The sequence below is a fragment of the Aquarana catesbeiana genome, linkage group LG08 (genome assembly GCF_042186555.1).
Source record: "Aquarana catesbeiana isolate 2022-GZ linkage group LG08, ASM4218655v1, whole genome shotgun sequence".
Taxonomy (NCBI): Eukaryota; Metazoa; Chordata; class Amphibia; order Anura; family Ranidae; genus Aquarana; species Aquarana catesbeiana.
The window spans coordinates 284977088-285002202 of record NC_133331.1 but is presented as its reverse complement, the minus strand read 5'-3'; the positions used below and the strand labels follow the sequence as shown (position 1 = coordinate 285002202).

The window sequence follows — 25115 nt, the reverse complement described above, 5'->3', positions numbered from 1 at the left end:
GTCGCTGCCTTGGAGGCGGCCATGTTGTTGGTTAGTATCAGGCAGCCTTGACAATGTCCAACTTTATATCATGTACCGTAGTGTATACAATGCCGCTGTTGTGTGAAAACAGTCAACTCATCAAAATCTCCAATTATTGCTGCTGGAGAGTCACCGGAAGTGACGTGGTTGGAAATTTTGGCGAGTTGGAGTTTTATGCAAAACACCAGACACCCAGCTGCTTCTTGGTTGTCATAGTGATAGACAGTGACAGAGAGTTGTTTATTCCAGAGTCCCCACTAGAGGGAGACAACTTGCCCTGAGAGAGGAGGAAGTGTCCCCAGTGCAGGAGGGGTGGCAGCCATTTTGCTATAGACCAGAAATGGAAGAAGAAGGAAGGATTTTAGCTCAAGAATCCTGGTTGTTTGGCTGGAAAGTGTGTGCCCAGAGAGGAGGAGGTAATATGTGTTCTTTTTATGAGAGAAGGGGGTCCTAGCACTCACTGTAGATTGGATAGCGTAGATCATGTGAATGGGGTCACTCTGTAGATATATGTTATGTGCTGTATGTAAATTCTAAACTATTTAAACCTGCTCTGCATGGTGTGTGTGTACGGTCTGTGCTCTGCACGGTGTATGCTGAGTGTGTGTGCAATCTGTGGTCTGCACAGTGTGTGTGGGGTCCTTGCTCTGCACGGTGTGTGTGTGGTGTGTCTATGCTCTGCATGGTGTGTGTGTGGTGTCTGTGCTCTGCACGGTGTGTGTGTGGTGTCTGTGCTCTGCACGGTGTGTGTGTGGTGTCTGTGCTCTGCACGGTGTGTGTGTGGTGTCTGTGCTCTGCACGGTGTGTGTGTGGTGTCTGTGCTCTGCACGGTGTGTGTGTGTGGTGTCTGTGCTCTGCACGGTGTGTGTGTGGTGTCTGTGCTCTGCAAGGTGTGTGTGTGGTGTCTGTGCTCTGCACGGTGTGTGTGTGGTGTCTGTGCTCTGCACGGTGTGTGTGTGGTGTCTGTGCTCTGCACGGTGTGTGTGTGGTGTCTGTGCTCTGCATGCTGTGTGCGATGTCTGTGCTCTGCACGCTGTGTGTGTGCAGTCTGTGTTCTGCCTGATGTGTGTGTGTTGTCTGTGCTCTGCCCGGTGTGTGTGCGGTCTGTGCTCTGCATGGTGTATGTTGAGTGTGGGTGTGCATTCTGTGCTCTACGTTGTACATGCTGTGGTTGTGTATGCTGTCTGTGATTTCTACTCATTTTTGAGATAATTCCTGTTTCTTCCTGTTGTGTCCTTGGAACAGGAAGTGAGAAGAATCTGTGGTAAAAACAGTGATGGGTTTACTAAATAGAGATGAGCTACATCGCTGGATTTTCTTTGCCTGACCGGCTTCTTAGTCGGGACCAGTTCTCCTGCTGGAAGGTTTTACAGGTGGTGGACCCTCGTGGTAAATCTGTGAACTGATGGTTTTGGAGAGTTATTACGAGACTTATTGAGCCCTGTGTGAGATTCTCATACCCAGAATGAGGAGCCGCATCTCAGAAGATTCAATTTAGCGTGTTTCACCAATTGAACTCAATAACTGTCTGATGAATCAGTTTGGATTGCAAATAGTATTTCACAATTCATTTGTTTTTATATTTTTTTTTCACGCTCAACAATTTTCAGATTACCTCATACCAGAGGAAGGATACAAAAACGGAGAACCTGTGGAAGGATTTCTATGTACAATATCTGAGGATGGACAAGAGGCCCATGACAAAACTTTTAGATCTGAGCCTGAAAATCATTCACCTGATGGCCGGAGAGGTGAGGAGGATTCTGGGAGGTCACATGACATCACTATTACCTCTATTAATAAAACACAGACCTGACGGGAGAAGTGAGGAGGATTCTGGGAGGTCACATGACATCACTCTTATCTCTATTAATAAAACACAAACCTGATCGGAGAGGTGAGGAGGATTCTGGGAGGTTACATGACATCACTCTTCTCACAGGTCGAATATATCATAGTAGGGGTTCATATCTATGACTTCTCTCTTTAGGGTAATGCAGCAGTGATAAAAACGACTGGTGAGTATTTGACCTCCGGTAGACATCACCATCGTTCAAAAAGACAGACAGGAACTCGGCAACACATCACTGTCCCTTCATCAATGTGCCTTATATCTGAGAGAAGAAGAGATGAGGACATTCTAGAAGTCACCCAGAAGATGATTGAGCTGCTGACAGGAGAGGTGAGCGGTGCCGGGAATTCTGGGACATTATCCAGTAACAGACAAGGGATGTGTCTGGATGGTGACTGTATCCTTGTGTGTGTCAGGTTCCTATAAGGTGTCAGGATGTCACTGTCTATTTCTCCATGGAGGAGTGGGAGTATTTAGAAGGACACAAGAATCTCTACAAGGACGTCATGATGGAGAACCGGCCAACGTTTAATTATGCAAAGATGGAAAAAAAGAAATGTAACTTAAAGGGGATGATGTTGGAGCCCTGAAGATAATTAATCTGATTACTGGAGAGGTGAGGAGGATTCTGGGAGGTCACATGACATCGCTCTTATCTCTATTAATAAAACACAGACCTGACCGGAGAGGTGAGAATTCTGAGACTTTTGCATTTATCATTGTATAATATAGGACTATGCAGTAGTAACAAAGACCTCAATGGAGCAAAATACCATGAGATATACCCGCCGCATGTCAACAAGATTGACCAAAAGCCAGAGCCCCATTACCCTTCTTTCCCTTCCCATCACCACAACTGAAAAACAAAACAAGGAGAAGGTTTTAGAAGTCGCCAAGAAGATGATTGAGCTGCTGACAGGAGAGGTGAGCGGTGCCGGGAATTCTGGGACATTATCCAGTAACAGACAAGGGATGTGTCTGGATGGTGACTGTATCATTGTGTGTGTCAGGTTCCTATAAGGTGTCAGGATGTCACTGTCTATTTCTCCATGGAGGAGTGGGAGTATTTAGAAGGACACAAGGATCTCTACAAGGACGTCATGGTGGAGAATCAGTCGCCCCTCACATCACCGGGTAAGAGGAGACAGGGTTTCACATGGTAGACGTTGCGTTGAGATGCCAGGTCAAGTGGGATAAGTCTAAAACCTCTTTCAGCTTTCTTTCTGTCTGCAGATTTTCCTCCAATGAAAAAAAATTAGTAGGGCACACAGTGCACTCACCTAGAGCCAAGGGCTCCTCACCTACCTTTCTAATCCGCTGTCTCTATACTTTGTCTCACTCCCTTCATCTGACACTGCTGCCTCCCCCCCCCCCCCCCCCCCATTATTCACTCCCCATTCATTGCTGCTATCTATTCCCTGCTCCTCAGTTTCCCCCATGTGACACGGCTATTCCTCGCTCCTCACCCTTCAACTGACATTGCTGTCCGCCGCTCCTCACATCCCATCTGACACTGCTGTCCCCAGCTATACACAAATCGTCCAACACCATTATGTATCCCTGCTCCTCAGTATTCTCCCCTGATCTGACACAGATGTCTCCTGCTTTTACTCCCCATCTGATGGTGCTTTCCACTCTTTCCTGCTCCTCTCCCCCTCATCTGACACTGCTGACCCCTGCTCCTCACCCCCTCTTTTGAGACTGCTGACCCCTGTTCCTCACCCCCTCTTTTGAGACTGCTGACCCCTGTTCCTCACCCCCTCTTCTAAGACTGCTGACCCCTGCTCCTCACCCCCTCAACTGAGACTGCTGACCCCTGCTCCTCTCCCCCTCTTTTGAGACTGCTGACCCCTGCTCCTCACCCCCTCTTTTGAGACTGCTGACCCCTGCTCCTCACCCCCTCTTTTGAGGCTGCTAACCCCTTCTCACCTCCTCATCTGAGGCTGCTAACCCCTGCTCCTCACCCCCTGTTTTGAGACGGCTGACCCCTGCTCCTCTTTTTTTTGTTAATTTTGAATTGTTTTATTGGTGTTCCGGTGATACCCAGTTCCATCCTACGACTGAGATCACTAGACCAAAGCAGATGACATCTGGCTCCAAACACGTGAACTGCTTTTTAAAACTAAATTTAAAAAAATGTATTTCCAGCAGATGGACACAATGTGCGGAACACTTCGGAAGGACATCTTCGTTTTTCTCCAGCCTACAATGCAGAAGATGATGTTGGCTCAGAACTTGAGAACTTGAAACGTTCAAATTGTGAGAACTCTTTCCCAAATAAACTAGTTAAAGACCAGAAAGTCCACACTGCTAGGAGGACCTTGTCATGTTCGGAGTGCGGAAGATGTTTTTCTTGTAAGGGAAGCCTGACCACTCATCTGAAGCTCCACACCAGAGACAAGCCATTTATTTGTCCAAAATGCTGCAAACGTTTCGTTGACAAAGAACATCTTCTTGCACACCAGAGAATACACACAGGCGAGGGTCCTTTTTCGTGCCCTGAGTGCGGGAAATGTTTCGCTAGGGAAGGAGACCTTCTTAGACACCAGAGAATTCATACAGGCGAGCGTCCTTATTCCTGTCCAGAGTGTGGAAAATGTTTTAGTCAGAAAAAATACCTTACTTTACACCAGAGAGGGCACAAAGATGAGGGTGTTTATTCATGTTCAGAGTGTGGGAAAAGTTTTGGTCAGAGAAAATACCTTACTGAACACCAGAGAATTCACACAGGTGAGGGTGTTTTCCCATGTTCAGAGTGTGGGAAATGTTTCACTAACAAAAGCAAGTTTTTTTTGGACCAGAGAGTTCACACAGGCGAGCTTCCTTTTTCATGTTCAGTGTGCGGGAAATGTTTCATTTACGAAAGCAAGCTTCGTTTCCACCAGAGAATTCACTCAGGTGAGCGTCCTTTTTCGCGTTCAGAGTGTGAGAAATGCTTCAACACGAAGTCGCACCTTCTTAGACACCAGAAAGTTCATACAGGTGAGCGTCCTTTTTCCTGTCCAGAGTGCGGGAAATGTTTTGCTCAGAAAGAAAACCTCCTTACGCACCAGACCGTTCATACCGGTCTGCATCCTTTTTCCTGTTCGGAGTGTGGGAAAGGTTTCTCTCATAGAGCAGACTTTTTGGTACACCAGAAAGGTCACAAGGGCCAACATCCACTTTCCTGTAAAGAGTACGGGACGTGTTTCACTTTTAAACAAAACCTTATTAAACACCAGAGAAGTCACACAGCCGAGCGTCCTTTTCTTTGTTTAGAGTGCGGGAATAGTTTCAAATGAAAACACCAGCTTCTTGCACACCAAAGAACACACACAGGTGAGCGTCCCTTTTCCTGTCAACTGTGCGGGAAATGTTTTCCTGTGAAGCCTTCTTTCACACCAGATAGTTCACACACGTGAGCGTCCTTTCACATGTCCAGAATGTGGAAAATGTTTTTCTAACAAGAGATACCTTGTTTTCCATCAGAGACTTCACACAGGCGAACAACCTTTTTCTTGTCCAGAGTTCAGGAAAAGTTTTACATACAAAAGTCAGCTAATTGGCCATCAGAGAATAGAAGGCTGCGGATACTGTTAACAAACGTATGGTGGAATTGGAACGGTTGTATTGTTCTGATCCCCCTGCATGGCTCTCCCTGCAGCAGCTGAAAGTCGACTTTATCTCTTCTACCTCCCACCAGCTTTCAGCTGCTGCATGGGGGAAACTACAGGGGATCTGTTCTAGTAAATGCCCCCTGCTGCATGATCACCCCTCCTGTAGACAACATCCTTCCCCCTGCTGCTGGACTCCCCCGTGTGCCCCTCCAGTAGCGCCGATGGCTTCTTCTCCTTTCCCTCCCACCAGCTTTCGGCTGCTGCAGGATGGAAACTACAGGGGATCTTTTCTAGTAATGCCTCCCACTGCATGATCACCCCTCCTGTAAACAATCTCCTTGACCCTGCTGCTGGACCCCACCCTGTGTGCCCCTCCAGTAGCGCTGACTTCTCCTTCTCCTCTCCCTTTCTCCAGCCTTCAGCTGCTACAGGGGTGAGGGGGGAACTACAGGGGATCTGTTTTAGTAAATGCCCGCTGCTGCACAATCACCCCTTCTGTACACAATAACATTCCCCCTGCAGCTGGACCACCCCTGTGTGCCCCTTCAGTAGTGCTGATGGCAGCATCGCCTCTCCCTCCCACCAGCTTTCAGCTGCTGCAGGGGGGAACTAAAGGGGATCTGTTTTAGTAAATGCCCCCTGCTGCACACAACCCTCCTGTAGACAATATTCTTCCCCCTGCTGCTGGACTCCCCCGTGTGCCCCTCCAGTAGCACTGATGGCTTCTTCACCTCTCCCTCCCTCCAGCTTTCAGCTGCTGCATGGGGGAACTAAGGGGGATCTGTTCTAGGAAATGCCCCCTGCTGCACACAACCCTCCTGTAGACAATATTCTTCCCCCTGCTGCTGGACCACACTGTATGCCCCTCCATTAGATGATGACTTCTTCTCCTCTCCCTCCCACCAGCTTTCAGCTGCTGCGGGGGGGGGACTACAGGTCATCTGTTCTAGTAAATGCCCCCTGCTGCATGATCACCCCTCCTGTAGACAGCATCCTTCCCCCTGCTGCTGGACCCCACCCTGTGTGCCCCTCCAGTAGCCTTGACTGCTCCTTCTCCTCTCTCTTACTCCAGCCTTCAACTGCTGCGGGGGGGGGGGGGGGAGGAGAGAGCTACAGGGGATCTGTTTTAGTAAATGCCCGCTTCTACACTATCACTCCTGTACACAATAACCTTCCACCTGCTGCTGGACCACCCCTATGTGCCCTTCCTGTAGTGCTGATGGCTTCATCGCCTCTAGTCCCGTCCCCCACCCTGCAGCAGCTGAAAGCTGGTGGGAGAGAGAGGCAATGAAGCCATCAGCACTACTGGAGGTGCACACAGGGGTGGTCCAGCGGCAGAGGGAAGAATATTGCCTACAGGAGGGGTGATTGTGCAGCAAGGGGCATTTACTAGAACAGATCCCCTTTAGATCCCCGGCTGCAACAGCTGAAAGCTGGTGGGAGGGAAAGGGGATCTGTTCTAGAAAATGCCCCCTGCTGCACAATCACCCCTCCTGTAGGTAATATTCTTCCCTCTGCCGCTGGACCACCCTTGTGTGCCCCTCCAGTAGTGCTGATGGCTTCATTGCCTCTCTCTCCCACCAGCTTTCAGCTGCTGCAGGGGGGGAAACTAAAGGGGATCTGTTCTAGTAAATGCTACCTGCTGCACAATCACCCCTCCTGTAGGACAATATTCTTCCCCCTGCTGCTGGACCCCACTGTGTGCCCCTCCAATAGAGGATGGCTTCTTCTCCTCTCCCCCCCCACCAGCTTTCAGCTGCTGCAGGGGGGAAACTACAGCAGATCTGTTCTAGTAAATGCACCCTGCTTGCATGATCACCCCTCCTGTAGACAATATCCTTCCCCCTGCTGCTGGACCCCCCCCCCCCCCCGTGTGCCCCTCCAGTATTTCTGATGGCTTCTTCTCTCCCTCTCGCCGGCTGCTGCAGGGTACAGGGGATCATGTCAGGATGTGGAGCACATGAGGTAGGCTGTACGGGGCCCCGTGATTTATACCAGCAGCCCTGATTCCAAGTCATCTGTTAGCCTCTGCAACTCTCAAAAATTCTTGTGTCCAGATGTGCCTTAGATAGGTCCAGGCTCTGTTGCTGAAACCCTTGGGATGATCCCCACACCTTGACTTGAATTCTCCACATTAGGAATTATTATATTCAAAATTCAGCAAAATTCTCGTAGTCCATCCATCTTGTTTCCTTTTCTTGAAGCCTTGATTTTGATAATCATGATAAATATTACTGAGGTATGTGTGCTGTTTGGACATATGTGTGCTATTCAATTCTTTTGATATTATTATTATTTTTTTTTTTTTTATCAATAAAGTCTTTATTTTAAATATTCTGTTCTTATTTTTTTTAATTCCCATAAGTAACAGAATGGTGGTTAAAAATAATAATAATCATAAAAAACTATAATATTGGTTAATAATTTAATTATAATAGAAAATACGAAAAACTAAATTATGCGAATGTTGTTTGTTCTTTCGGGTTTTCACTCTTTCGGATTTTCATTCCTTAAAAAGATTTGTTTTCGAAAAAATGTGTCAAATAGTCTTTCATTCGTTATTATTATTATTATACAGGATTTATATAGCGCCAACAGTTTACATAGCGCTTTACAACTTAAGGCTAGACAGTACAAATGCAATACACTTTAATACAGTAGGAATCAGAGGGCCCTGCTCCTTAGAGCTTACAATCTAAGAGGGAAGGTCAAGAGATACAAGAGGTAATAACTGTGGGGGATGTGCTGATTGAGAAGATAAATGTACAGTTGTTAGGTGGGGACCAGATAGGCTTCTCTGAAGAGAGGAGTTTTCAGGGATTGTCTGAAAGTGGACAAAGTAGGAGAAAGTCGGACAGATTGGGGTAGAGCATTCCAGAGGATGGGAGAGGCTCTGGAGAAGTCCTGAAGGCGAGCATGGGATGAGGTGATGAGGGAGTTAGAGAGCAGGAGGTCTTGGGAGGAGCAAAGAGAACGATTAGGTTGGTATTTTTAGACTAGGTTAGTGATGTAGTTGGGGGCCAGGTTGTGGATGGCTTTGTAAGTTATGGTTAGTATCTTGAATTTAATTCGGTGACTGAGTGGCAGCCAAAGGAGGGATAGGCGGAGGGGTATAGCAGACGCTGAGCGGTTTGTGAGGTTGATGAGCCTGGCAGCAGCATTCATGATGGACTGATGTGAGGATAGACTATTTAGAGGTAAGCCAATGAGGAGGGAGTTGCAGTAGTCAAGGCGGGAGATGACCAGGAAGTGGATTAGAAGCTTTGTGGTGTCATTGGTTAGGAAGGGGCGTATCTTGGAGATGTTGCGGAGTTTGAGGCGGCAAATTTTAGATAGTGATAGGATGCAGGGCCGAAAGGTAAGTTCAGAGTCCAGGATTACACCGAGGACCTTGGCGTGGGGGGACAAGTTGATAGTTGAGCCGTTGATATTGACAGAGAGATCAGGGGAAGAGGCACGTGCAGGCCCGGATTTACTCCCTTTGCCGCCCCAAGGCCGGGTTCTTCAATGCCGCCCCCCCCCCACACACACACACACACCACCATTCTCGTCCTTTATTGATGATGCTACAATAGATCAATCAAAAACATATCTCCACACACGAGAACACTGAAAACAACTGGCTTTAATTGTACAGACTAAAAATACTTCAGGGTAAGCGCGCGAGGGGTAATGATTTTTCGCGGGCAATTTTTCAGGGCAATGGCTGGTGTTAGTGCCTCAATCATCCCCGGCACCATGGTTGGTATGGTGTCAGGATGATTGAAACACATTATTTCTATCATTACATTGTAATGTAAAATGAAATAGTTCAACTCACCATAATGCAGAATCATTGGGAGCCCTGAGCGTGTCACTTGCCACCATCGCTTGTCACTTGACACTATGCCTGCCACCAGATGGAGATGTCACTTGCCATGATGCCACCACATGGTGATGTCACTTGCCACACTGCCTGGCTGCCACCAGATGGAGATGTCACTTGCCACGCTGCCACCAGATGGGGATGTCACTTGCCACAATGCCTGGCTGCCACCAGATGGAGATGTCACTTGCCACGCTGCCACCAGATGGAGATGTCACTTGCCACGCTGCCTGGCTGCCACCAGATGGGGATGTCACTTGCCATGCTGCCACCAGATGGGGATGTCACTTGCCACGCTGCCACCAGATGGGGATGTCACTTGCCACGCTGCCACCAGATGGGGATGTCACTTGCCACACTGCCACCAGATGGGGATGTCACTTGCCACGCTGCCACCAGATGGAGACGTCACTTGCCACACTGCCACCAGATGGGGATGTCACTTGCCACGCTGCCACCAGATGGGGATGTCACTTGCCACGCTGCCACCAGATGGGGATGTCACTTGCCACGCTGCCACCAGATGGGGATGTCACTTGCCACACTGCCACCAGATGGGGATGTCACTTGCCACACTGCCACCAGATGGAGACGTCACTTGCCACACTGCCACCAGATGGGGATGTCACTTGCCACACTGCCACCAGATGGGGATGTCACTTGCCACGCTGCCACCAGATGGGGGTGTCACTTGCCACACTGCCACCAGATGGAGACGTCACTTGCCACACTGCCACCAGATGGGGATGTCACTTGCCACACTGCCACCAGATGGGGATGTCATTTGCCACGCTGCCACCAGATGGGGATGTCACTTGCCACGCTGCCACCAGATGAGGATGTCACTTGCCACGCTGCCACCAGATGGGGATGTCACTTGCCACGCTGCCACCAGATGAGGATGTCACTTGCCACGCTGCCACCAGATGGGGATGTCACTTGCCATGCTGCCACCAGATGGGGATGTCACTTGCCACGCTGCCACCAGATGGGGATGTCACTTGCTACGCTGCCACCAGATGGGGATGTCACTTGCCACGCTGCCTGTCTGCCACCAGATGAAGGAGGGCGGAACAGCGGTGCTGGCAATGAGAGATGTCATCTCTCTCCCCCCGCCGCCGCACCGCAGACTGCTTCTTAATCTTTTCAAAAATGGCGCCGGGCGGCGCAATCACGCTACTGCGCATGCGCCGCCCGGCCGAGTGCGTACGAGCTTTCCCGAGCCCGGCCGCTTCAGAACTGCGCATGCGCAGTAGTGGGCGGCTCGCGGCCATCTTTTCTAAGGGCACCGGTGCCCTTAATCAACTTTAACGGGCAGCCTGAAAGGGGGGGGGCGGCCACGAAGTCGCCGCAGGAGCGGCGCCGCCCCTGCACCGCTGCCGCCCCGAGGCCTGGCCTCGGTGGCCTTATGGCAAATCCGGCCCTGGGCACGTGGGGGAGGAAATATCATGAGCTCGGTTTTGGATAGGTTGGTTTTGAAGAAGTGGTGTGACATCCAGACTGATATGTCTGCTAGTAAGTTGGTAACGTGTGATGCTTCCGAATGTATGAATATGCTGAATTTTGCCGAAAAACAAATTCAGAACGAAACAAATTGCACATGTCTACTGCTGACATCATTGACCAAGGCATGGTGATGGTTGATAAGTTGCATTTTTTTTGTCTGGAGCTGTATAACAAAGATTCAATTTTAGGGACTCCAAACCTTTTATAAGTAATACACTACAGTATATTGTCAAAAGTATTGGGACGCCTGCCTTTACACACACATGAACTTTATTGGCATCCCAGTCTTAGTCTGTAGGGTTCAATATTGAGTTGGCCCACCCTTTGCAGCTATAACAGCTTCAACTCTTCTGGGAAGGCTGTCCACAAGGTTTAGGAGTGTGTCTATGGGAATGTTTGACCATTCTTCCAGAAGTGCATTTGTGAGGTCATGGACTGATGTTGGGCGAGAAGGCCTGGCTTGCAGTCTCCGCTCTAATTCATCCCAAAGGTATTCTATTGGGTTTGAGGTCAGGACTCTGTGCAGGCCAGTCAAGTTCCTCCACCCCAAACTCATTCATCCATGTCTTTATGGACCTTATTTTATTAGGTACACCTGTTCAATTGCTTGGTAAAACAAATTGCTAATCCATCAATCACATGGCAGCAAATCAATACATTTAGGCAGGGCCGTCTTTAATTTTGATTGGGCCCTGGGCAAACATTGTCTTGGGCCCCCCCCCTCCATTCTGAGACATACAAAAAATAGCAGGTAGACTCAAAGTCAGTTTACTACAGCAGATCACGCAGCGATTGCAATTGTTTGCCAGAAGTTGCAGCCTATCCTTACTGCTCACTGGCTGGTTGCTAGAGGTTACAACACATAATTTCTGCTTGCCGATTGGTTGCTAGAGGTTAATGCACATTATTAGCGCTCACTGATTGGTTGGTAGGGGTTACAGCACATTATTACCACTTACTGATTGGTAGCTAGAGATTAAAGCAGATCACTACTGTTCGCTGATTGGTTACTAGAGGTTAATGCACATCATTACCACTCACTGAGCAGTGGAGCAATCCCAAATAATTGAGCAAGTAAAGGGGCACATTAATACCCATACTACTGCGTAAGAGGTTCAGAGACTGCGGACATACTGCAGGAGATTACCAGAGACTGCGGACATACTGCAGGAGATTACCAGAGACTGTGGTCATACTGCAGAAGATTACTAGAGACTGCGGACATACTGCAGGAGACAATCAGAGACTGCGGACATACTGCAGGAGATTACCAGAGACTGCGGACATACTGCAGGAGATTACTAGAGACTGCGGACATACTGCAGGAGATTACTAGAGACTGCGGACATACTGCAGGAGATTACCAGAGACTGCGGACATACTGCAGGAGATTACTAGAGACTGCAGACATACTGCAGGAGATTACTAGAGACTCCGGACATGCTGCAGGAGACAATCAGAGACTGCGGACATACTGCAGGAGACAATCAGAGACTGCAGACATTATACAGGTGATGGTCAGAGACTGCGGACATACTGCAGAAGATTACCAGAGACTGCGGACATACTGCAGGAGACAATCAAAGACTGCGGACATACTGCAGGAGATTACCAGAGACTGCGGACATACTGCAGGAGACAATTAGAGACTGCGGACATACTGCAGGAGATTACCAGAGACTGCGGACATACTGCAGGAGACAATCAAAGACTGCGGACATACTGCAGGAGATTACCAGAGACTGCGGACATACTGCAGGAGACAATCAGAGACTGCGGACATACTGCAGGAGATTACCAGAGACTGCGGACATACTGCAGGAGATTACCAGAGACTGCGGACATACTGCAGGAGACTGCAGAGACAATCAGAGAGTGCGGACATACTGCAGGAGATTACTAGAGACTATGGACATACTGCAGGAGATTACTAGAGACTACGGACATACTGCAGGAGACAATCAGAGACTGCGGACATACTGCAGGAGATTACTAGAGACTACGGACATACTGCAGGAGATCACTAGAGACTACGGACATACTGCAGGAGACAATCAGAGACTGCGGACATACTACAGGAGACAATCAGAAACTGCGGACATACTGCAGGAGATTACTAGAGACTGCGGACATACTGCAGGAGATCACTAGAGACTACGGACATACTGCAGGAGACAATCAGAGACTGCAGACATTATACAGGAGATGGTCAGAGAACATTCAGCAACGCACAGCTTTACAGTAATAACACAGCTCAGGGATTAAACATTCAGGCATTTTATGGGTGTAAGGACATACGTGGCCAGCCAAACTCACTACATACATTAAGGCCACATGCCCTCAACATTGGGAGGGTGCTTTGGGGTAGCCCCCCAAAACACCTTGTCCCCATGTTGATGAGGACAAGGGCCTCATCCCTACAACCCTGGCCGGTGGTTGTGGGGGGCTTATCGGAATCTGGAAGCCCCCTTTAACAAGGGGACCCCCAGATCCCGCCCCCCCCCCCCCGTGTGAAATGGTAAGGGGGTACTTGTACCCCTACCATTTCACTAAAAAACTGTCAAAAATGTTAAAAATGACAAGAGACAGTTTTTGACAATTCCTTTATTTAAATGCTTCTTCTTTCTTCTATCTCCTATCTTCCTTCATCTTCTTCTTCTTCTTCTGGCTCTTCTGGTTCTTCCTCCGGTGTTCTCGTCCAGCATCTCCTCCGCGGCGTCTTCTATCTTCTTCTCCGCACCCATGGCATGGGGGGAGGCTCCCGCTCTTCTCTTCATCTTCTTCTCTTCTTCATCTTCTTCATCTTCTTTTCTTCTTCATCTTCTTCTCTTCTTTGGACAAGGAAAAGGAGCAAAAAAGTGGGACTTTAAATGAAACATGCACTCCAGGAGACAACACCACAACCATGAACATGGCAGGTACCCAAGAATAGAGCAGAACCAAAAACGTTGTGGCCATCCCCATGGCTTTTATGCACTTCCGGATTAACATGGCCTACACCTCTCTTTCTAGATGGCTATCACGTGGATCACACCCATTTCCATATTCATGGGGATGTTTCTTTGGGGACTGCTGTCTGTTATCGGACCTCCATCTGTGTGCTCTGGGCCAGTCCACCTCAGCTCCCAACAGGCTGATGTTTCGCCGGTTGGCCCCCAGCCTTCCATGCCTATGCCCAACCTCATAGGAGTACCTACACCTACCTCATACTTGCTCCTGAAGAGTGGCGTTCGCCACGAAACGCGTCGAGCCAATAGATGCCCCTACATTTATACCTTACTATTATTATTCTACTACTATATATATATACCAATTGGACTATACCAATCAATTATGACATATAATCATCTACCATGGAGACACACTTCAGTGAATTTGGCTATCTACATTATGTATGGCATGAACCAATTAGGTTGTTTTCCTATGGGATTGTGAGCCAACACTTGTCCCCCTTTGTCTATAATTGCATCAGTTTTTATCTTTATTCCTATTTTACATTTAATTGGATTTTACTTACCAACTAAGATTACAATGGATTGTTATGGAGACCTGCTATCTATTAAACTGCTTTCTACAATGTTTACAGTATAAACCAATTTTGTTATTACACTGTATTTCTGTTACATTTTATGTATAATGTAAAATTTGGTTTTCATAGATCTGGGTTTCTATAGTACCAGTATGGATCATGTTACAATGTACTTTTGTTACAATTTTACATTATTAAACCATTTAATGCCAATTGATGTCATGTGATGCTTCCACTCAACGTTTTTGGTTCTGCTCTACTCTTGGGTACCTGCCATGTTCATGGTTGTGGTGTTGTCTCCTGGAGTGCATGTTTCATTTAAAGTCCCACTTTTTTGCTCCTTTTCCTTGTCCAAATTATCGGGGATGGAGGCGCTTGGCTCTACACACCTCGCGCCTCATTTAAAGTCCCACCTTCCTGTTCAGTTTTTTAAGTTTATTATTTTCTTCTCTTCTTCATCTTCTTCTCCGGGCCGCTCCGCACCCATGCTGGCATGGAGGGAGGCTCCCGCTGTGTGACGTGTCTCCTCTCTCTTCTGACGGTTCTTAAATAACGGGGGGGGGGGGGGGGGGCACCCGGTGACCCCGCCCCCTCTGACGCACAGTGATTTGACGGGACTTCCCTGTGACGTCACGGGGAATGCCACAGGGAAGTCCCGTCATGTCTCGTGCGTCAGAGGGGGCGGGGTCACCGGGTGGCCCCGCCCCCCATTATTTAAGAACCGTCAAAAGAGGAGACGCGTCACACAGAGGGAGCCTCCCTCCATGCCAGCATGGGTGCGGAGCGGCCCGGAGAAGAAGATGAAGAAGAGAAGAAGATGAAGAGAAGAGCGGGAGCCTCCCCCCATGCCATGGATGCGGAGCGGCCCAAGGAGAAGAAGATGCTGCGGAGGAGATGCTGGACGAGAGCAGCCGGAGGAAGAACCAGAAGAGCCAGAAGAAGAAGATGAAGGAAGATAGAAAGAAGAAAGAAGCATTTAAATAAAGGAATTGTCAAAAACTGTCTCTTGTCATTTTTAACATTTTTGACGGTTTTTTAGTGAAATGGTAGGGGTACTTTTGTACCCCCTTACCATTTCACACAGGGGGGGGGCCGGGATCCCCCGCCCACAGACCCCCACAACCACCGGCCAGGGTTGTGGGGATGAGGCCCTTGTCCTTGTCCTTATCGAACTCGAATCTCATCCCTATTCCAGATGATAGAAAGGCAACAGTAACTCAAATAACCACTCATTACAACCAAGATATGCAGAATACCATCTCTGAACCAACAACACATCAAACCTTGAAGCAGATGGGCTACAGCAACAGAAGACCACAGCGGGTGCCACTCCTGTCAGCTAAGAACACAAATTTGGACAATAGAAGGTTGGAAAAACGTTGCCTGGTCTGATGAGTCTGAATTTCAGCCGTGACATTCAGATGGTCGGGTCAGAATTTGGTGTAAACAACATGAAAGTATGGATCCATCCTGCCTTATGTCAACGGTTCAGGCTGGTGGTGGTGGTGTAATGGTGTGGAGGATATTTTCTTGGCACAATTTGGGCCCATTAGCACCAACTGAGCATCGTTTAAATGCCACGACCTACCTGAGTATTGTTGCTGACCATGTCCATCCCTTTATGACTACAGTGTACCCATCTTCTGATGGCTCCTTCCAGCAGGATAATGCACCATGTCACAAAGCTCAAATCGTCTCACCACTGGACAATGAGGTCTCTGTACTCCAATGGCCTCCACAGTCACCAGATCCCAATCCAATAGAACACCTTTGGGATGTGGTGGAACGGGAGATTGGCATCATGGATGTGCAGAGAGGTAAACGATAAATCCTGGACAGCCGCACTCAAAAGTAATCTTCGATCTTTATTTAAGTATAATCATAAAAATACCTCCCACAGCATCACAAAGCAGGAAAGCTGACGCGTTTCACACTGTAGTCAGTGCTTAATCATATTAAGCACTGACTACAGTGTGAAACGCGTCAGATTTCCTCCTGTGATGCTGTGGCATGTATTTTTATGATTATACTTAAATAAAGATCGAAGATTACTTTTGAGTGCGGCTGTCCAGGATTTCTCGTTTACCTCTCAATTACCAGCATTGCCTGCACCTGTTACTTCCAGCATGGAGAAAATGTTTGTTCCTCGCAGACCTCCTTCAGAGCGGTGATATTTTTCTCTCTCATCATGGATGTGCAGCCGACAAATCTGCAGCAGCTGCGTCATGCTATCATGTCACTATGGACCAAAATCTCTGAGGAAAGTTTCCAACACCTTGTTGAATCTATGCCATGAAGAATGAAGGCAGTTCTGAAGGCAAAAGGGGTTCCAACCCTTGGAATCCAAGGTTTTGGAATGGGATTTATGCCCTGGTCCAGTGTGTTACAGAACTGCCAATACAGCAACAAACCAAAATTGACTTGTTCAATGAACCTATCAAAGATGTACCCCGTTGTTCGCAAAGATTGACCATAGCTGGAGCGTGGAAGAAACCTTCTGTCTCTGTTGCTCAAGCCAAACATAAGGTACCATGGATTGTGACCCGTGAAAAGAAAGCAAATATAATGACACTAACAAAAACAGTTTGAGAAGACATGGGAACCATGGGCCCATTTTCTGCAAAATCAACTGTTTATTTAGTTAATTCTAGGTCTGGCTACCTCTGGTGGTCGCTAGATCTGCAACTTTTTTCTTTTTTCTCTCCTTTTTTTCTGGTATTCAGTGACTCTTTCTGGTCGTGGGGTTACAGCAGGCACAGACTGCAGTTTATATACTCTCCACAAGGTGAGGAGCCTGTATATCATTGGTGGAAACCACAAACAGGAAGTGATGTAAGGTACAGACAGGAAGTGATGTAGGAAACTAGCAGGAAGTTCCAGGTGAAAGGTGAGAAGGGAGGAAGTAAAGAGGAGACATTGCTGGAACTGGCAGAGGAGGTAAAGAGATATTATTTTATATTTATATCCAGTAACCCCCGTCATGTCCGTCCTCTTCCTCCATAGTCTCTGTGATGTCTCTTATCTGATACACACATATATAGACTATTTATAGACCAGATACATCCTAAATATAGAGCCATTTATCCAACTGTCCATCCAGAGCCTCTGGTTTATAAACCAGATACATCCTAAATATAGAACCATTTATCCAACTGTCCATCCAGAGCCTCTGGTTTATAAACCAGATACATCCTAAATATAGAACCATTTATCCAACTGTCCATCCAGAGCCTCTGGTTTATAGACCAGATACATCCTAAATATAGAAGCATTTATCCAACTGTCCATCCAGAGCCTCTGGTTTATAGACCAGATACATCCTAAATATAGAGCCATTTATCCAACTGTCCATCCAGAGCCTCTGGTTTATAGACCAGATTCATCCTAAATATACAACCATTTATCCAACTGTCCATCCAGAGCCTCTGGTTTATAGACCGGATACATCCTAAATATAGAGACATTTATCCAACTGTCCATCCAGAGCCTCTGGTTTATAGACCAGATACCTCCTAAATATAGAGACATTTATCCAACTGTCCATCCAGAGCCTCTGGTTTATAGACCAGATACCTCCTAAATATAGAGACATTTATCCATCCTTCATAAAGCTGTCTTGGGGTTGTTGGCTCTCATCACTGTGAGATAATGGACACCATGTCTTCTCTGGATCAGGATATGGGGAGGAAGAAGACTGAACTATGGTACAAGTTCTAATTAAGGCAGCAGAATGAATGAACATCCATACAGTAAATAGAATAGGGCCTAAAGCTCCTGATTTCTGTGATTTGATGGAAGTGATGCTGTAATTCTGTACCTCACAGTATGTTAGTAGAGGATTGTTGGTTCTTTTCAACCCCTCACCATAATATTGTTTTGTCTCTGTCATTTGATCCTGAGCACCAATCACAGCACAGACCTATTTTGATGGAGTTGGGTGACATCAATGTGCACAGTAAATACAGTGTCCAGTGACATCTGTAAAGCCAGTTTGAAGCCCAAATACAGCATAAGCTTACATGTTTTTTTGACTGAAGTAAGGAAGGGTTACAACTTCAATCTGTTTTTTATTTCTGTCTTCATTGTGGAGATTCTTTAATGCAGTTCTGTCTGATAAGAGAGGTTTTTGCCCTGTCATTCTATCTATAAGCAAAATAAAATGTTTTGATGAAGTTGGGCTTTAATGGAAATCTTTAATTTTCTCTCTGTTGCATTGATGTGGCCTTAAATATCATAGGAGGAGGTGTCAGACCTCTGGAGGAACTCTCTGTGCAGACATTATTCATCCAAGTACAGTCCAGATAATTCTCAGTTTATTTTCCGTCTACATAGAGGAGCGTCCTGTATAGATCACATGACCACATCAATGAGGATGGATGAAGACCAAAATCATACAACTGAGCGGTTATTAGACCTCACCCTGGAGATCATATACCTGCTGACCGGAGAGGTGAGAAGGATTCTGGGAGGGTCACACAAAGTCACATTTATTGCTGTAATTAAAAAAAACAAACCTGACTAGGTACATAAACTTGACTAGACTTCTGGGAGGTCTGTCATAATAATTGTTGGTATCGGTCTTTACACAGGATTATAAAGTAGTGAAGAAAACATCTGGTGAACCATTAACACCCAGCATCTCTTCTCAAGGGACATCACCCGGCATGGTGCCTCCACCTCATTCCTTGACTTCTGAGATAAATGATGGCCAGAAGATTCTAGAGGTCACCCAGAAGATCCTTGAGCTGCTGACAGGAGAGGTGAGCGGTGGTGGGAATTCTGGGACATTATCCAGTAACAGACAAGGGATGTGTCTGGATGGTGACTGTATCATTGTGTGTGTCAGGTTCCTATAAGGTGTCAGGATGTCACTGTCTATTTCTCCATGGAGGAGTGGGAGTATTTAGAAGGACACAAGGATCTCTACAAGGACGTCATGATGGAGGATCAATTAGCTCTTCATTCTGCAAAGATGGAAAAAAAGAAAGTTTATTTTAAGGATATGATTCTAAAGAACACCCTGGAGATCATCTACCTGATGACTGGAGAGGTAAGGATCATTTCGGAAGGTAACGTGACATCCCTTTTATCACTAATAATAAAACACAGACCTGACCGGAGAGGTGAGGAAGACTTTAATATTGTGTTAATTTGTGTGTAATACAGGACTGTGCTGTAGTTATGAAGACATCCGTTGAGAAGAATACAAATGTGAGGAGTCACAGCTTGTCCTCAGGACTGAGTCCCATCAACATACCTCCACTTCCGTTCTTGAGTCTTGATAGAAAGAACAAGCAGAAGATTCTAGAAGTCGCCAAGAAGATCATGGAGCTGCTGACAGGAGAGGTGAGTGGTGCCGGAAATTCTGGGAGATTATCCAGTAACAGACAAGGGATGTGTCTGGAAGGTGACTGTATCATTGTGTGTGTCAGGTTCCTATAAGGTGTCAGGATGTCACTGTCTATTTCTCCATGGAGGAGTGGGAGTATTTAGAAGGACACAAGGATCTCTACAAGGAAGTCATGATGGAGAATCAGCCGCCCCTCACATCACCGGGTAAGAGGAGACTTTATTGTAAAGGAGAGAGCAGTACGGAGGGTCCACCTAGATCTCCCATCATCTGATAAACACATAGAAACAATGTATTCAGTCAGTGTGTGTGTTTCCTACAGATGGATTCAATAATGGGAACTCACCAGAGAGATGCTCCCATCCTCTGGATTCCACAGAGGAAGATCACACCATCCCTCACCATTATCAGGTAGGTGAGCCTAAGCATCTAAAAGTTATTCTAAACTGTATGAGATGACATTCCTGTTGTGATAGAGCTAACTTTTCTAGGTGTTTTTTTATCATTTTTGGGGTTTAGGAAGAAGAACTGAAAGACATCAAAGTTGAGATTAAAGAGGAAGAAGAGGAGTCGTTGGTGAGTGGAGATCAGCAGTCTATGGAAGAGGGGGAGATTATTGTGAAAAGTAAACAGGAGGAGTCTTCTCTAGATATTGGCACAGGTAAGTTTAAATGTTCTGATTACATGTTCATGTTACCTAAATTAATATAAATGATGAGATGTGAGCAAAAGTTATGGAGAATCAACAGATTTCCACATCTCCATTCCCCAGGATAACATCCTAACAAATGAGGAGATACTGTACACCATATGAAAGGTCCATCTCCATTCCTCAATATAACGTCATGTTCCCAACAAATGAGGAGGAGATACTGTACACCATATGAAAGGTCCATCTCCATTCCTCAATATAACATCATGTACCCAACAAATGAGGGGGAGATACTGTACACCATATGAAAGGTCCATCTCCATTCCTCAATATAACGTCATGTCCCCAAGAAGTTGGATTGAGATACTGTACACTATATGAAAGGTCATCATCATTACCTAATATACAGTTCCAAAATTTGAGGTGGAGGTAATATACACCATATGGAAGGTCCATCTCCAGTGATGACCAAAAAATGTTATGCAACTCAATGTTTGAAATAAATGAGGAGAAGGTAATATGCTCATAAAATATATGTTTCTTAATTTTACAACTGTTGGTCAGTTACAGTGGAAAGAGCAAAGCCATTGTATGAGTCTTGAGACCACCCTATGGTTTCCAAGGTCCCTGAAAAGGGCTACAGGTCTTGATTTATAGTATGATTTATCTTTGTAACCATTTTTTCTGCTTAGATATATATCATATAAAAAAATAAATGTAAGCTACTTTTACCATTTATTTTAAATTGCTTTCCAACAGATGGTCGGTATGTACGAAACAAGTTGAAGAGAAGTCCATATTCTCCAGAAATAAATCCCATGACTCAGAATCTTCCTCACCGATCTTACTGTTTGGAAACCTCCATAGATCCCTCTAATTCTGAGGAATCTTCTGAAAAATCACATACTTTGACTTCAGATAACCATTGGAGATTTCACAGTGCAGATAGACCATCTAATCCTACGGAATCTTCTCTGAGCCAAGAAACACTTCCCTCAGGAGAGAGCTCATTGTCCTGTTTGAGGTGCAGGAAAACTTTCAAGAGGAAATCTGAACTTCTTATACATCTTAAATCTCACACCAGTGCGACCTTTTCATGTTCCGAGTGCGGGAAATCTTTCACTGAGAAAAAAGTCTTTGTCGTACACCAGAGAATTCACACAGGAAAGCGCCCTTATTCATGTTCGGAGTGCGGGAAATGTTTCACTGAGAAAGGAAACCTTCTCACCCATCTGAAAATTCACACAGGCGAGCGCCCCTTTTCATGTTCCGAGTGCGGGAAATGTTTCACGCTGAAAGGAGACCTTCTTCGACACAAGCGAATCCACACGGGCGAGCGTCCTTATTCGTGTCCTGATTGCGGGAAAGGTTTCACTCAGAAAGGAGCCCTTGTTATACACCAGAGGATTCACACAGGTGAGCGACCTTTCATATGCTCAGAGTGCGGAAAAGGTTTCGCCGGGAAAGGAAAGCTTCTTAGACACCAGAGAAGTCACTCGGTCGAACATCCTTTCTCATGTTCTGAGTGTGGAAAATGTTTCACAGAGAAAAGGAAACTTATTAGTCACCAGAGAGTTCACACGGGTGAGCGTCCTTTTTCATGCTCAGAGTGCGGAAAAGGTTTCACTGAGAAAAGAGCACTTCTTACACACCAGAGGATTCACATGAGCGTACCTCCTTATTCGTGTTCAGAGTGCGGGAAATGTTTTACTCAGAAAAGAAGCCTTCTTAGACACCAGAGAAGTCATACGGGTGAGCGTCCTTTTTCATGTTCAGACTGTGGAAAAAGTTTCACTCAGAAAGAACATCTTATTACACACCAGAGGAGTCACACGGGGGAGCGTCCTTTTTCGTGTTTAGAGTGCGGGAAATGTTTCACTGAGAAAAGAGCTCTTCTTATACACCAGAGAAGTCACATGAGCGAACCTCCATTCTCGTGTTCGGAGTGCGGGAAATATTTCACTGAGGAAAGAGGACTTGTTATACACCAGAGAATTCACACGGGGGAACGTCCTTATTCATGTTCGGAGTGCGGGAAATGTTTCACTCAGAGATCCCACCTGCTTAGACACCAGAGAACGCACAAGGGGGACCGTCCTTATCTATGCCCAGTGTGCGGGAAGTGTTTCACTCAGAAAGAAAATCTTATCACACATCAGAGAAGTCACACAGGCGAGCGTCCTTTTTCATGTTCAGAGTGCGAGAAATGTTTTACAAATAAAGGAAATCTAATTCGGCATCAGAGAACACACACCGGCTGATGTCGGTGACAAACTGGAAGGTGGCATTTAAAATATTAAATTGTGTAGTCTATACAATCGATGAATGATAAAAAGCTGGAAATATCGACATTGGGAATGTTTTTTGGAAATAATGGCGCCCGAATATCGAGAAAATTGTGACATTTTTCCCGCACTTGGGACACCTATAGCCCTTTAGTAAATGTACTCCTTCCCTTTAGACCCAACGTGTAGTCCATCATTTGTGTTTTGTTTCCAGGTGCCTTTTGTTGATGAAATCTAAAACATGAGGAATAAACCTATTTTTTATATACACTCACCAGCCACTTTATAAGGTCCCCCTTGCTAGTACCTAGTTGGACCATTTTTTGCCTTCAGAATTGCCTTGGCATAGATTCAACAAGGTGTTGGAAACGTTCCTCAGAGATTTTGGCCCATAGTGACATGATAGCATCACACAGTTGGATTGAGATCTGGTGAGTGTGGAGGCCATTGGAGTACAGTGACCTCATTGTCCAGGGTGCTCTATTGGATGAGATCTGGTGAGTGTGGAGGCCATTGGAGTACAGGGACCTCATTGTCCAGGGTGCTCTATTGGATGAGATCTGGTGAGTGTGGAGGCCATTGGAGTACAGGGACCTCATTGTCCAGTGGTGAAATGATTGGAGCTTTGTGACATGGTGCATTATCCTGCTGGAAGGAGCCATCAGAAGATGGGGACACTGTAGTCATTAAGGGATGGACATGGTCAGCAACAATACTCAGGTAGGTCGTGGCGTTTAAATGATTCTCAGTTGGTACCAAGGGACCCAAAGTGGCCGGTGAGTGTATATCTTTTTACAGTCAGTTATGACAAACAGACATGCCAATAATACACAATCAGAATCGATCTTTCACAGAAGAACCTTTTGGTTGCTGCTCGTCGTTGCTCTTTGTTCTGCTTTACTGGAAAGTTGCCTTGTCATTGGTCCGAGTTACATGAAGATAACTGATGTATTTTGATATTTTACTATAATTGCACACGGTTTAGATGACATCTTGGTGTTTGTGACCAGTTTATCTCCTTTTGTAAAGTAAACAATAAAGGTCTTACAATATTTTGTTCTGAGTCCATTTTCTTTTCTTTATGTAGCAAAGTCCTGGGGCCCCTGAAGCCCAGTGGTGACCTCCAGAGTTAGGGAGAGCTGACATCCTTCAGTGTAGAGTGGGTTATAAGGCATGGTGGGTGTAATGCAAGATGAAATGGTTGGCGCCAGTCACTTTTTGAATGCAAAGAGATTTATTGTCTCTTAAACAGAACTGTGGGAGAGAGGGTTTAGGGCCAGGACACCCTTAGGTAGATGCAATGTTAATTGGCAGACTCCGAGACATCTATAGGTAGACAGTTATACAGATGAAGGCCTCCAGCCAGACACCACTTCTGTATAGGTAGGACCACTGTCTCCTATGGCAACAATCTTGTAGCTGTTACTAACGGTAACACTATCTGCAACACGAACAGTTCTCAGATTACCCCACACTCACTCACTGGGGGTCTTCACTCAACGAGCTCCCAGTCTCTCTCACTAGATTTAGATCCACCAACCACTGGATCCCCTGAGCTCTTTCACTGTAGCGCTCAGTATCTTCCTCAAGCGCCACCCCCGCTTCCCTGGCTTGGCACTCCAGATACTTCTCAAGCTTCACCCCTGCTGACACATTAGGTCCCTGGCTTGGCACTCCACAAGCATCACCTCTGCTGTCCCGCTGGGTCCCTGACTTGGCACTTGCTGATTCTTTCCCACTTCTTCACCGTCCTCGGCTGGCGAGAAGTCTGCTCTGGTACTGGCCTCAGCTTACTCACAATGATCTCCGGTAGCAAGGCGGATGGTCCCTTAGTGGTGACAGCTTCCCCTCTACCTCCGACCACAACTGGTTCCCCGTTATAGCTGCAAAGGGTGGGCCAACTCAATATTGAACCCTACGGACGAAGACGCCAAAAAAGTTCACGTGCGTGTAAAGGCAGGTGTCCCAATACTTTTGGCAGTATAGTGTATATGTATACCTTCCAGATATAAAAATCATTACGTGATTTGATTGTCCAGCATTTACCAAACATGGAGATCTCACTTCTGGATGGATGGACTTTTGAACACTGCAAAATGTGCCAGAAGGAATGTATTTTTTAACATCCAAAATTTTTAATACCTGAATGGTTCTCCAGTAAGGGTAGAACTGATTTTTTTTTCTTTTAATCCAGCAGCTGCACTGGAAGATGGGTTTTGTGGGCTTTTAAAAGCAGACATTTTGGGTTGGAAAAGTGCATAGGGACCCATCTGAGGTTTGATGTCCCTATTATGTGTGGTAACTGGGTCACCGAGGCAGAGAAGTTCAGGTAGGGGGTCCTGTCCATGGCGGTTTTGCAAAAACTGATTATAAAGTGTCTTCAGGGACCTTGAACGCTCTTATTCATTATACTGTTAAATTATTTAAGTTGTTCCATGTTGGAATTGTTTAATAAAAGG

At 46.3% G+C, this 25115-nt stretch overlaps 2 protein-coding genes across 3 annotated transcripts in view; both read left to right on the top strand.

Moving 5' to 3' along the window:
- The first annotated feature begins 310 nt into the window (after positions 1–310).
- Positions 311–6454, top strand: LOC141104634 (uncharacterized). Of its 2 annotated transcripts, XM_073594292.1 has the most exons (4): positions 311–437; positions 1632–2203; positions 2290–3007; positions 4022–6454. In XM_073594292.1, the coding sequence occupies exons 3-4, from the start codon at positions 2923–2925 to the stop codon at positions 5152–5154; spliced, it is 1218 nt and encodes a 405-aa protein (XP_073450393.1). In that variant the 5' UTR covers positions 311–437; positions 1632–2203; positions 2290–2922; the 3' UTR covers positions 5155–6454. The 2 variants fall into 2 exon arrangements, with proteins under 2 accessions (XP_073450393.1, XP_073450392.1); XM_073594291.1 differs by having other exon boundaries at positions 1632–3007.
- A 10701-nt stretch (positions 6455–17155) lies between these two features.
- Positions 17156–25115, top strand: part of LOC141106766 (uncharacterized) — a 106332-nt gene continuing 98372 nt past the window's right edge. Inside the window, exons 1-9 of the mRNA XM_073597693.1 lie at positions 17156–17306; positions 18702–18819; positions 18959–19129; positions 19216–19419; positions 19536–19715; positions 19802–19925; positions 20042–20130; positions 20239–20380; positions 21131–22627. Of these exons, the coding sequence (XP_073453794.1) occupies positions 18724–18819; positions 18959–19129; positions 19216–19419; positions 19536–19715; positions 19802–19925; positions 20042–20130; positions 20239–20380; positions 21131–22627 (2503 nt within the window). The 5' untranslated portion in view covers positions 17156–17306; positions 18702–18723. The remainder of the gene's footprint in view (positions 17307–18701; positions 18820–18958; positions 19130–19215; positions 19420–19535; positions 19716–19801; positions 19926–20041; positions 20131–20238; positions 20381–21130; positions 22628–25115) is intronic.

Bases quoted from the DNA above. Each gene is read 5' to 3' on its own strand.
- LOC141104634 (XM_073594292.1), top strand. From the start codon at position 2,923: ATGGAGGAGTGGGAGTATTTAGAAGGACACAAGGATCTCTACAAGGAC. The intron at 3,008-4,021 runs GTAAGAGGAGAC...ATGTATTTCCAG, and splicing joins GTCGCCCCTCACATCACCGG to CAGATGGACACAATGTGCGG.